Genomic DNA, 13,463 nt, shown 5'->3' with positions numbered 1-13,463 from the left:
GGGTCCAGCCAGCAACAAACCTCAGGTAAACCTCCCATGCACCAATGACCTTAGTATCAGGGGGAGGAAATGGCTGCTATGGGGACAGGGTCAGGGAAACTGGCTGCCACATGAGCCCTGGGAGAGGTCATTCCTAGTTGGAGAACCGGTGTGCCTGCTGACCTTCCCTCCCCTGCAGTCAAAAGAAAATGGTTTTAAAATGGTTCTTCAGTGGCATTTATTGCCATGGAAATTGTGGGGGGGAAATATCACAATTCTGGTGCATGTTGGTATTGTTCTAAAGATAGAACGTATTTGTTTCATATGTGTTTTGGGTATGCGAATGTACACAGATTTTTTTTGGGGGGGGGGAATGATGGTAGCCATGTTATTTGAAGTTCTGGGAACAATTTTGCCTCAAGTGCCAAGGGACTTCTCTTAAACTATGTTAAAATGGTAAACCCCTTGGCTCCAGAAGTGGCGAAAATTTTGTTAACCATGGCAAGTCTGGTGCTGGCCAACCATTGGAAAACTGAATATGTTCCAAATTGGATTGATTGGTTTAAAAAAGTATGAGATTTGGGCCTTTTATGCATGGCTGTTTCCCTCACAGTCACCCCTCCGACAACTTCTGGCCTTTGTTTGGATTATGCATGCCATTTCCGACAGAGGTTGCCTCGCTCTCCCCCTGCATTTCCCCACATCTTGCCCGCGTTTTCAAATTCGAGATAAAACAGGTCCTTCAAAATGCGGGGAAAGGCAGGGGGAGAGCGAGGCGACCGCTGACAGTTGGAAACGGCACGCATAATCCGAACAAAGACCCGAAGTTGTCAGAGGGGTGACGGCGAGGGAAACAGCCACGCATAAAAGACTATGGTGAAGTTGGTTAGACTTACTGAGAGCCAGCGTGGTGTAGTGGTTAGGAGCGGTGGACTCTAATCTGGTGAACCGGGTTGGTTTCCCCACTCCTACACATGAAGCCAGATGGGTGACCTTGGGCTAGTCACAGTTCTCAGAACTCTCTCCGCCCCACTTACCTCACAAGGTGTCTGTTGTGGGGCGAGGAAGGTAAGCTGGGCTGATTCTCCTTAAAAAGTTAGTGGAAGTCGGCATATAAAAACCAACTCTTCTTCTTCTTCACCAAAAGATTCTTTATGCCAAGCACCAGCGTGGTGTAGTGGTTAACAGCAGTGGTTTGGAGTGGTGGACTCCAGAACACTAATGGAATAGGGATAGTCTGTTCATCCCTGTTTCCCAGCACACCGCACTGCCCCTCTGCTCCTCCATTCCTCAAGGCCTGTGAGAGCCAGTGTGGTGTAGTGGTTAAGAGCGGTGGTTTGAAGTGGTGGACTCAAATCAGGAGAACCGAGTTTGATTCCCCCACTCCTCCACATGAGCAGCGGAGGCTAATCTGGTGAACTGGATTTGTTTCCCCACTCCTACACACGGACCTACCTCACAGGGTGTTTGTTGTGGGGAGGGGAAGAGAAGGTGATTGTAAACTGGTTTGATTCTGCCTTAAGTGGTAGAGCAAGTCGGCATATAAAAAACAACAACTCTTCTTCATCATCATATTATTGTTGCTTTTGTGCAGGGTTTGCTCATGAGCATTGGCCCATGGTTCATGTGGCGTGATGGGGGGAATACAAATGAACCGAATGCTTAGGAGCTGTGCCCAGCTGCACATGCTCCACTCCTGGCATTAATTTTCAAAATTCTAAACAAAAATTCTGGAGGACTGGAACGCAGCGCCCAGCAAGGCCACAAGACATTAAATTAAGAGAACGGGGGAAATCCACTCATCCCTACATTTTCCTAAGCAAAGCCTTGGCTTTGGGAATGGGTCCCAGCTCTAAGGCTGGCTTAAATTTGGGGTCCTTGGCAGGTGTCTCCATGCCCTGCGAGATCTCTGAAGCCATTCTCCCCCTCCTCCTCCGTTTCCTTCACTCGTCGCCAAGAGAATCGCATGCCTGGGTTTGGGGGCATTTACAGCAGGGGGGGAATCTGGCTAGGGTCCTTTACGGGGCCAGACATTCCAGGGGCTTGAAAAAATACGCAGAGGAAATAAGTGAACGAGACACATCAGGCTCTTTTTCTGGTCTCGGTTTTTACTGTTTCCTGACACAAGTAGCCCGGGCATGAAGGTGAAACCTGAGAGACCCCGGCCGTGTGCAGTACTCGATTGTGCTCTGTGCCCTTTTTACAAATAAAACTTTTTTTTTTTGTTACTCCAGAAAAAGGAGGCGAAGGTTCTGGGAGTGCCTTTTCTTTGGCGGTTCTAGAAGCCTTTTGAGATGAAAAGCAACTGTTGGAGAATAGTTTATGATCTTCCAGGTCACATGAACAACGAAGCTGCCTTCTACTGAATCAGACCCTTGGTCCATCAAAGTCAGTATTGTCTACTCAGACTGGCAGCGGCTCTCCAGGGTCTCAGGCGGAGGTCTTTCATGTCACCTACTGTGAAATCTTTTAAACTGGAGATGCCGGAGATCGAACCTGGGACCTTCTGCATACCAAGCAGATGCTCTGCCACTGAGCCACGGCCCTTCCCACAATGTTGGACTAAGTGGACTTGATCCAGCGGGACTCCTCTTTTGTTCTCTGTGGCCAGGCCGAACACATAGGGTTGTCTGGTCCCTCTTCACCACTGGCGGGGTTTTTGGGGCGGAGCCTGAGGAGGGCAGGGTTTGGGGAGGGGAGGGACTTCAATGCCATAGAGTCCAATTGCCAAAGCAGCTATTTTCTCCAGAGGAACTAATCTTTATTAGTAGGGTTGTCTGGTCCCTCTTCGCCACCGGCGGGAGGTTTTGGGGCAGAGCCTGAGGAGGGCAGGGTTTGGGGAGGAGAAGGACTTCAATGCCATAGAGTCCAATTGCCAAAGTGGCCATTTTCGCCAGGCGAACTGATCTCTATCGGCTGGAGAGCAGTTGTAATAGCAGGAGATCTTCTGCTATTACTTGGAGGTTGGCAACCCTATTTATTAGCTGGAGGTTGGTAACCCTAGGGTGGATTCTATGGCATTATACTAGGGTTGCCAACCTCCAGGTAGCTGCAGGAGATCTCCCGCTATTACAACTGATCCCCAACCGATAGAGATCAGTTCCCCTGGAGAAAATGGCCACTTTGGCAATTGGACTCTATGAGACTGAAGCCCCTCCCCTCGCCAAACCCTGACCTCTCAGGCTCCGCTCCTGATATCTCCAAGAATCTCCCCGCTTGGAGATCCAAAACTATCTACAAGATGCAAACGAGTGAAATGTTTTCGGCACGATGCAGCGAGACTCTCCTGGCCAGGGAGAGAGGAGAGTTAAGTTTGCTTTCCTCTGGCCCGCACAGGCTTCCCAGTGAAATGAGCCCGGCGGGGCGGCTGGCTGGCTGGTTTTTGCACGTCTCATTCCTGCGTGACAGGCCTTGGCCAGACCTCCTCCAACCTGTGTCCCACTGACCTCCTTTCAGCCGGCAGCTGCCAGTCCCGTTCCCGGCTCTGTTTGGAGAGAAAACTTCTTTGCCTGTTGAGCAAGAGGGAATCCGGATTGAGGGGAGCGCAGCTTTTAGTAACGGGTTTGTTTTAGGAAAGGGAAAGAAATTCCTGTGCGGGGGGGGCAGGGGGTTGTTTGTTGAGGGGAGACCAGGCCAAACGGCAACCGGAGAAGAGCAGACTGAGCTGCAGGCGAGCCGGCAAAGAGGGACGGGGGTGCCTCGAGTGCGAATTCACTGGAAAAGGCGACCCGGGATGATCCAAAGGGTTGGGGGTTTTCAGACTAGAAAAAAGAAGAGAGAATACTAACAAGGAACTCAACTTTAAGGTTGACAGTGAGGAAATTGCAATTGTTCAAGACTTTCTATTCCTTGGCTCCATCATCAACCAAAAGGGAGACTGCAGCCAAGAAATCAGAAGGAGGTTGAGACTGGGAAGGGCAGCCATGAAGGAGCTAGAAAAGATTCTGAAGTGTAAGGATGTGTCACTGGCCATCAAGATTAGGTTAATTCATGCCATCGTATTCCCTATTACTATGTATGGGTGTGAAAGCTGGACATTGAAGAAAGCTGATGGGAAGAAAGTAGATTCCTTTGAAATGTGGTGTTGGAGGAGAGTGTTACGGATACCCTGGACCGCCAAAAAACCAATCAGTGGGTCATAGATCAAATCAAACCTGAACTGACCCTAGAAGCTAAAATGACTAAACTGAGGTTGTCATACTGTGGTCACATTATGAGAAGACAGTGGAAAAGACAATAATACTAGGAAAAGTTGCAGGCAGCAGGAAAAGAGGAAGACCCAACAAGAGATGGATTGACTCTATAAAGGAAGCCAAGGCCATCCGTTTGTAAGATCTGAGCAAGGCTGTTAAGGATAGGCTGTTTTGGGGGACATTGATCTCTATCGGCTGGAGATCAGTTGTAATAGCTGGACAGTTCCAGCTACTACCTGGAGGTTGGCAACCCTAGGCATGGCTACACTGTCCCTGGCCATCAACCAACTATCCCCCATTAGAACTGGCTGCCCAACTCATGTCTTTATTGTTGCAGTGTTTTTGGTTTGCCTGCGCCAAATTTTCCCCTAAAACATGCACATTTTTTCACTGTCCATGTCAACATTATGCATATAGTATATACAAAAATGGCATGAGTTGTACTTCTAAATAATCGCATCAAGTCCATCTAAACACACGCACAATGGGTACGTGCTGTAAAGACAAATCTACCCAACTGACCGCCAAAAATGAGAAAGGGAAACTCACGACGAAAATATAAATAAATCAGAATAGATACAAAATCAGGAACATGTGCTCATGCTCCCAGATCAAGAGAAAGTTGCTAAGGAGTCTGGGGCCTGAGAATTTTGCCCCAGTTGGATGGAAAGGAGACAAAAAAATGTGTTTCACATTGAAACTGACGGAAATGAAAACCTGGTAAGGAACTCTGCTGACGTTCGATTCCAAAAAGAAATTGTTTTTTTTTTGTTCAGTTTCTTTTTTAAAAAAAACAACAAAACAATTTCTTTTTGGAATATATATATATATATATATATATATATATATATATATATATATATATATATATATATATATATATATATATAATTTGTTACTTTCTGTGCCCACTATGGGCACTGCTGCATTTCTGTTTGCAGAATCTGTGAACGAGACCTATAGGGTTGCCAGGTCCCTCTTCGCCACTGGCGGGAGGTTTTGGGGGCGGAGCCTGAGGAGGGCTGGGTTTGGGGGTGGGAGGGACTTCAATGACGTAGAGTCCAATTGCCAAAGCAGCCCTTTTCTCCAGGTGAACTAATCTCTGTCGGTTGGAGATCAGTTGTAATAGCGGGAGATCTCCAGCCACCAGCTGGATGCTGGCAACCCTAACTGTCAGTAGGGTTACCAGGTAGCTCTTTGCCACTGACGGGAGGTTTTTGGGGCGGAGCCTGAAGAGGGCGGGGTTTGGGGAGGGACTTCAATGCCATAGAGTCCAATTGCTAAAGCGGTGAACTGATCACTATCGACTGGAGACCAGTTGTAATAGCAGGAGATCTCCAGCTACTACCTGGAGGTGGCAACCCTAGAGACCCATGTTTCACAGCTCGAGCTGGGATTCGAACCTGGGTTCCCCAGGTGCAAAGCCAGCCTGGCCCGGCGTGCCTCTTGGGGACCGCAAAACCAGGGAAGGGGGGAGGCTTGAAAGAACCCGTCGTTATTCGCTCGAAGCAGACGAGGCTGTCGGCAAGGAGACGGCCAAGTTGCTGTCTGAATTGCCGTCGCCTGGGACGGCTCTGGTTCCCTTTCCGCAGCTGGTGGGAGAGGCAGGATTTGCCAGCAGCATACCTGAGGCCACAGCCCAGGCCCTGTTGGGCACAGAAAAGAAGGGGGAAGGGCTCACATTCCGGAGCCTTAATAAAGTTTGATTAGAGCATCGTTAAATCTTGAATCATCTGACCCATTCAAATCAGGCCCAGATGTTGCCTGGCCTAAGGCCAACCCTCTTCGGCCTCCAGACGTCAGTCTTGTAAGTGCCTTTGGCTGTCTTCCCTGTAACTCGCTTGGAACCTCAATTCGGAAAGCTATTTTTGTCCATATTTTCCCGCTCAGACAAGCTCGTTCACTCTTTCTCTCTCCCTCTCTCTCTGCGCCAGAGTGAGACGTTCTCTTTGTGACATATCCAACGTTTGGGATTTTATACTCTCTGACTGTTAGGGTTGCCAGGTGGCTCGGAATGGTGGGCAATTGTCCGCCAATCCATCAGCCAGCTCACAGCGAGGATCGCATGGGCGTGCGCGGCTACGAGCAACACAATCCCGTCACTTCTGGTTTACTTCCGGAAGCTCCGCAGCACGATGGGGCGATTTACCACTCAAATTGGGGGTTGAGTGGTAAATCGTCCCATTGCGCAGCGGCGTTTCCAGAAGTGAGCCAGAAGTGATGGGATCGCGCTGCTCGTGGCTGCGCATGTGCGGTCCCCGCCACAAAAATCTCCCGCCAGAGGAGAGGGGGGACCTGGCAACCCTACCGACTGTCCTGATGGCTAGGAGGCCAGTGCTAAATTTCATAAACAGCTGCTCTGGTTTTTGAGCCGGTTTTCCTCGTCTTGTACGGGTTGAGCTCACTCTTCCCCCAACGGCATACATGTTTGTTGCTTCCTCCTTTTATCCTCACAACAGCCCTGTGAGGTAGGCTAGGCTGAGAGTGTGGGACTGGCCCGAGTTCACTCAGTAAGTTGTGTGGAGGTGCAGAGATTTGAACCTGGATCTCCCAGAACCTAGTCCAGCTCTCTAATCACTACACCACACTGCCTCACGTGTGCGCACTGTCGCTCTCTCTCTTTTTGCTGGTGTTTATGAGTCACTTCCCCCCGCTAAATCTCTAGGAGTATTTTGTTGTTGATTGGACCTCTGTTTTGCCCTGGGAATTCCCGTCAGCTTTATCGAGAAATTATTCCTCGTTACACACAGCTTTTCTTATGACGCAGCGAGCTGAGGTCAGGAAGGGCAGCCCAAGAAGGCACCCCAGAGTCCTCAAGAGCGCATCCCTCACCACAGGTCTTGCGCCTCTCCTGAACTTGCTCGATTCCCAGAAAGTTCTCCGCATGGTCCGACGCTGACTTCAGTCAACGGCCCGAGTGTCCTGAAATATCCACCCTTGGTTTTCACCCAACAAAGGAAATGTCTCTGACAAAAAAAGAAAGAAATCTCCCCCTCACCCCCCCTGCTGTGTTTGGTTGTTCTGCCCGTCGCAACGGGGAGAATGCAACTGTTCTCCATTATGAAAAGATTCCGCTTTCTTGGAACCGGCTAAGCAGTTCCACATGAAGATTCGGCCCGTCAGTGGCCCGTAATGAGCTGCAGAGACTTTGCTGGGTTGCAAAATATGCGAGCGAGTCATGTTCCGCAATCTGTTTCCCATCACTTAAAAATCCCCCAGGAGAAAATCGCTGGCCTTGTTTTGAGTTGTGTGGAAATAGCACAAGTACTATAAAGGAAACATTCAGCCACTCCGACTCTTCAGCCTGACAGTTGGTTGTTTGGGTTTTTTCCCCCCTTGGAATCTCTTCTTCTTCTTTTCATTCTTATATCTGTTGCGGATGTGTTGTCCAGGGTCACCCACACTGCACACGGAACCAGTTTGTAGACGGGTAAGGCTCAGTTAGATAATATTGGGGAAGCACACTAATCTTTTCAGATGCGCATTCCGCCGCGCGTTGCCTTTCTTGACTTCATTCCAATTTTTAATGAAGTTCGCAGAGATGCCTCTCCGGAAAATTGTTCCAGAAGGAGATGACACGTTTCCATGTAGTGTTCAAACTCCATTAGAATTGCTAACAGACCAGAAAATAAAAACCAGCCAGACTGGGTTGGAGAGCTAATTTTGCTTTGGAGTCCGATGCTCAAAGTGCAGTTTAACTGTCAGGTGTGTTTTGCATGCATTAGGTTCAGGTGGGTAGCTGTATTAGTCTGCAGAACAAAATTCGAGTCCAGTAGCATCTTAAAGACCAACACAGTTGTCCAGAGTGTAAGCTTTGTGGGTCAGAGGCTCAAAGCTCACTTTGGTCATTTACGCATGGAAACTTTCACTCACGTTCGCCCCCCGGTCTGAATTAGTTGCTCCCTGGAGTTATGCATGAGTTTTACGTCCATTAGAGATGACCTCACTGCCAGCCCTCACAATGTCCGGGTCGTCCCATTCCTCAGTTAACCCGACTTTTCCATCTTCCCTGAGCAAAGCCCGGGTGAAATCCCCATGCAGAAGGCAAAGTGTGGGACACGGAAGCTTGCTTTCTCTCACAGCCAATTACAAGGCAGCATGTCCAGAGGCGGGGATTCAAATGCTTCCTGCTTCTTTGGAGCTCTTTCTGGGCACAATAAAGGCTTTTAAAAACCAAGGCGTGGAGTTCTCCCCTGCTCCTTTCAGATTGCTCCTTTTTTGTTGTTGTTCTTAAAAAAAAATTATGTGGCAATTGGGTTTGGGGGGGAGCCTCTTCTGATGACCTTCCACCTCTCTGTTAGAGAATGAACCAATACATCTGCCATAGTACAATCCCACTGAAGAAGATATCAGCGGTTACCCAGAAGTCGTTGCTGGTGGGAAGGGGCTCACTTATGGCCCATTTTCAAGGACTCCACCCCACCACCCTGTTTTCCGCCATTGGGGCCTTGAGGTCCTTTCAAGGGTAGCAAGGCCCTTTGTACCTTGTTGGATGTTGTTCTATTATTTCTGGTTGCAAAGGGGCCCCCATAACAGTCCAAGCTTCAGGGTCCCAAAAATGTAGGTCCACCACTGGACTCAAGGGCAGGTGGGAGGGTCAGGCCGATGGGACAGTGACTGTCAGAAGGAGGCAAATGGCACGCTGGATGCCAGAAACTCTTTGCGACACAGGAAAGTACCAGCACTTGTGGAAACTGGGGTTACCACCCTCCAGGAGGGTGCCTGGAGATCTCCCAGAATTACATTTGCTCTCCAGATGACTGAGATTAGCTCCCCTGGAGAAAAATGGCAGCTTCGGAGGGTGGGCTGTATGGCATTATAGTCCACTTCAATCCCTCTCATCTCTAAGCTACATGAAGCTGCAGCACTGCAGTCAAAAGCTCTGCTCATGACCTGAGTTCGATCCCGAAGGCAGTCGATTTCAGGTAGCCGGCTCAAGGTCAACTCAGCCTTCCATTGGTTCTTGTGGGTTATCCGGGCTGTGTAACCGTGGAAAGAAAATACCAAGACCACGGTTACACAGCCCGGATAACCCTCAAGAACCAATGAACTCTGACCGTGGAAGCCTTCGACAATATTCAGCCTTCCATCCTTTCAAGGTCGGTAAAATGAGTACCCAGATTGCTGGGGGTAAAGTGTAGATGACTGGGGAAGGCAATGGCAAACCACCCCGTAAACATAGTCTGCCTAGTAAACGTCGGAATGTAATGTCACCCTTAACCTTTGCCATCTCTAAACACTGCCCCCCCCCCCAGGTTTTACCAACAGATCTCTAGGATCTTCTCTAGGATTATGCATGCCTTTTACGACAATCAGAGGTTGCCTCGCTCTCCCCACACATTTTGCCCGTGTTTTCTGGATGTTGTTTTAGCCAGTATCTGAAAAATGTGGGCAATATGCGCAGGGAAAGCGAGGCGACCACTGACGGTCAGCAAAGGTATGCATAATCCAAAGGGAGCCCTGAAGCAGTCGGTGGGGATGACCGCAGGGAAATGTCCCTGTATAAAAAGCCAATGGTCATTTATGCATGGTCGCTTTAACCTCCTTTATTCCCCGTTTCAGCCAGGATCAAAGTAACCCGGTTTGGGAAAACTGTATGCATTGGCTGGAATTATCAGGGACGAAACTGTGTGCTAATGGAAGCATGAATACTGAAAAGCAGTCTCCCAAGTTCAAATCAAGTCCCCCCCTTTAAATGCTGCTCTGTAATTGGCTTTCTACAAGAGAGAAGATTTCCTTCCCCCCAAACCCAACTGCCGCATAAAAAAGCATTTTAAGAACAAAAAACAGAGCAATCGGAAAGAAGCGCGGGGGGGGGGGGAGAAATCCAAACCTTGTTTTAAAATCCAAACCTTGTTTGCTCAGAAAGAGCTCCGAGTTGGCAGGAAGCAGGAAGCACTTGAATCCCTGCCTCTTTACACACTGCTTTGTGATTGGCTGTGAGAGAAGCCAATCTTCTGTGCTTCCCCTGTTTGACTATCTGCATGTTGCCTTGAAGAGGGATTTGGAAAAGGGTGGGGCGAAGCTCTACCCGAGAAAGTTGTACACTTGCTCAATGGGCGTAAACGCACGGTCGCTTTAGCCTCCTTTATTCCCTGTTTCAGTCAGGATTGAGCCAGGATCGAACGCATGTTCGGCGAAACGCATGCGTTCGATCCTGGCTGAATCCTGGCTGAAACAGGGAATAAAGGAGGCTAAGGCGACCGTGCGTTTTTGCCCATTGATTCCGGAATGAGCCAGGATGAACCGTTTAATTCGGGCCAGAAGAGGAATGGGAAAAGATGGGTTCGTTTTGCGTTGAAACATGGTTGAGCTGACAAGGAATGAGGTAATGTGCGTTCAGAAAAATTCAGCCAGGATCGAATGCACGTTCGGCGAAACGCATGTGTTTGATCCTGGCTGAATTCTGGCTGAAAAGGAAGGAGGTTAAAGCGACCAAGCATAAATGACCAATGCTTCTTTCAAACCTCTTCCGCCTCTCTTAAAACAACCCTTTTCGTGTCTGCTTTGTCCAGCTTTCTTTTATCATTCAGTGCTTAAAAATCTTAACAGGAGAGTGTGGGGGAGGGAAGGTTGTGGCCTCCTCTGACTCCCTCCTCTGCCCCCTTTCCTGCCCTAGATTACCGCACGGGGCCCTGCTTCAGCCAGGTCAGCAACCAGATGTGCCAGGGCCAGCTGAGCGGCATTGTCTGCACCAAGACCATGTGCTGTGCCACCATCGGGCGGGCCTGGGGGCACCCTTGCGAGATGTGCCCGGCCCAGCCTCACCCATGCCGACGGGGCTTCATTCCCAACATCCGCACAGGAGCATGTCAAGGTAAGGCCGAGCCTTCGTCGGGCTTCATCCCGTGTCGCCAAACACCTTTCCTTCAGAGCAGGCCAGTCTGCTTCCCAGATATGGAGCTTGCCTTCTCCTAACTTCCCCTTGGCCTGTCTAGCCTAGCGAGGCTGCCAGCAGCTGTCCACATAGGGTTGCCAGGTTCCTCTTCACCACTGGTGGAAGGTTTTTGGGGTGGAGCCTGAGGAGGGTGGGGTTTGGGGAGGGGAGGGACTTCAATGCCATAGAGTCCAATTGCCAAAGCAGCCATTTTCTCCAGGGGAACTGTTCTCTATCGGCTGGAGATCAGTTGAAATAGCAGGAGATGGCAACCCTATGTCCACAGCCTCAGGCCAAAAATGCTCTTTCCCAAAACCTGCTATCTGAGATGCTAGTTTTCCAAGTGGAGGGATATTTTTTTCTATGGGAACAAATTCCTAAGTATCAGGGAGAAGGCTGGTCTTAGAACCCTTTGCCTTGGCATGGTAACTTTCTATAGATGCCAAGGCTGCCAGTTAAGATCATAGAATCATAGAGTTGGAAGGGACCACCAGGGTCATCTAGTCCAACCCCCTGCACAATGCAGGAAATTCACAACTACCTCTCCCACCCACCCCCAGTGACCCCAACTCCATGCCCAGAAGATGGCCAAGATGCGTTCCCTTTCATCATCTGCCTAAGATCATAGCATTGCTGACAGATGGCCATCTAGCCGCTGCTTAAAAACCTCCAGGGAAGGAGAGCCCACCACCTCTCGAGGAAGCCTGTTCCACTAAGGAACCTCTCTGACTGTTAGAAAGATTTCTTTTTACCCAACTTTTAACTAAGGTCTGTTACGCATGGCTGTTTCACTCGCCGTCATCCCTCCGACGACGACTTTGGGTCTTTGTTGTGATTATGCATGCCGTTTCCCACCATCAGAAGTCAGCTCGCTCTCCCCTTGTGTTTTCCCGCGTTTTTCCCATGTTTTAAAATTCGAGATGAAACAGGTCCCCCTGAAAACACGGGCAAAACATGGGGAAACGCAGAGGGAGAGCTAGGCGACCTCTGACAGGCATGCATAATCCCAAAAAAGACCCCATAGTTTGCTTCTAGCTTGTTGTACAAAGCTCCTTTTAGATTGCTAAACATTTAATGCTTTTTTTATGCTCTGGCTGGGTTTTTTAATTGTTCGTTATTTTTTGTTGGTTTTGTAATGGTTTTCCTATGCTTTGCCATGTAAGGTGCCTCAGACAGGTTATCTGGACAGGCGGCGTAGATATTTTCCAAATAAATAAATCACTGTGACCGTTGTCAGTTGTCTTTTCTCGCTCGCTACCCCCCCCCCCCCTGCAGATGTCGACGAGTGCCAGGCGATCCCGGGCTTGTGCCAAGGAGGGAACTGCCTCAACACGGTGGGATCCTACGAGTGCAAATGCCCCGCAGGCCACAAGCAGAGCGAGACCAGCCACAAATGTGAAGGTGAGGCAGCATAGAAGGCGAAGCGAGACCGGATTTTCAGGATGCTGTGGGCCACCCTGAAAACAGAATGATGGAATCGTAGGGTTGGAAGGGGCCATACAGGCCATCTAGTCCAGCCCCCTGCTTAATGCAGGATCAGTAGAGCTGTGTCACTTCCGGTTTACAACCGGAAGTGCCGCCTCGCAAGGGGCCTTATACCTCTTAGATTGAGTGGTGAATCAGCCCTTTACCGCTCAAACTAAGAGTTTGAGTGATATAAGGCCCCTCGCGAGGCGGCACTTCCAGTTGTAAACCAAAAGTGACATGCGCGTGGTGTGTACGCGCGTGTTCACGTTTTCCTGCTGACCCTCAGGTGGTCAGCAAGCAGAGGGGCTAATTGCCGGGGCTTTGCCCACCACCACCGGGCACCTGGCAACCCTAAGGATCAGCCTAGATGCAGAGGGTTCCCAAACTGTGCTCCAAGGACCACTTGGTGCTCCGTGAAGCATCACCTAGTGCTCCGTGAAGAGATTGGAAAGAAAAATACCACTGTCATTCGGTTTAGTCTATAGGCGCTCGGTGAAAATTCATGCTCAGTGACGAATTTCTCTCCTAAAAAGTGCTCCATGATTCAAAAGGTTTGGGAACCCTCTGGCCTAGCGCATCCCTGACAAGTGCTTGTCCAGCCTCTGCTTAAAGACTGCCAGGGAGGGGGAGCTCACCACCTCCCTAGGGAGCCGATTCCACTGCCGGACAACTGTTACTGTAAAAAACATTTTCCTAATATCCAGCCGGTACCTTTCCGCCTGCAATTTAAACCCATTATTGCGAGTCCTATCCTCTGCTGCCAACAGGAACAGCTCCCTGAACCAGAAACAAAGTTGCAGGGTTTAAGAGCAGGCAGATGCTTTTCAGAAGACTGGCAGTGCTTTGAGAGAGGGTTTGGATAGGAATGCTTCCAGGTTTCTCCCCGGATTTTGCAGTTCGAAATTGCCAGGCCTTGGTTTCCAAATCTGGACCGATGCCTTGGGAAT

The 13,463-nt window shown here is 49.6% G+C and overlaps 1 protein-coding gene across 1 annotated transcript in view; it reads left to right on the top strand.

The window, feature by feature from the left end:
• The window catches only part of FBN3 (fibrillin 3), a 183,004-nt gene that overhangs the window by 35,684 nt on the left and 133,857 nt on the right, over positions 1 to 13,463 (top strand). The window contains exons 6-7 of the mRNA XM_056867588.1: positions 10,792 to 10,989; positions 12,325 to 12,450. Coding sequence (XP_056723566.1) covers positions 10,792 to 10,989; positions 12,325 to 12,450 — 324 coding nt within the window. The remainder of the gene's footprint in view (positions 1 to 10,791; positions 10,990 to 12,324; positions 12,451 to 13,463) is intronic.

Source organism: Euleptes europaea, chromosome 2 (genome assembly GCF_029931775.1).
Source record: "Euleptes europaea isolate rEulEur1 chromosome 2, rEulEur1.hap1, whole genome shotgun sequence".
Lineage (NCBI taxonomy): Eukaryota > Metazoa > Chordata > Lepidosauria > Squamata > Sphaerodactylidae > Euleptes > Euleptes europaea.
The sequence above is the reverse complement of the archived record's forward strand: the minus strand, read 5'-3'. Positions and strand labels throughout refer to the sequence as shown.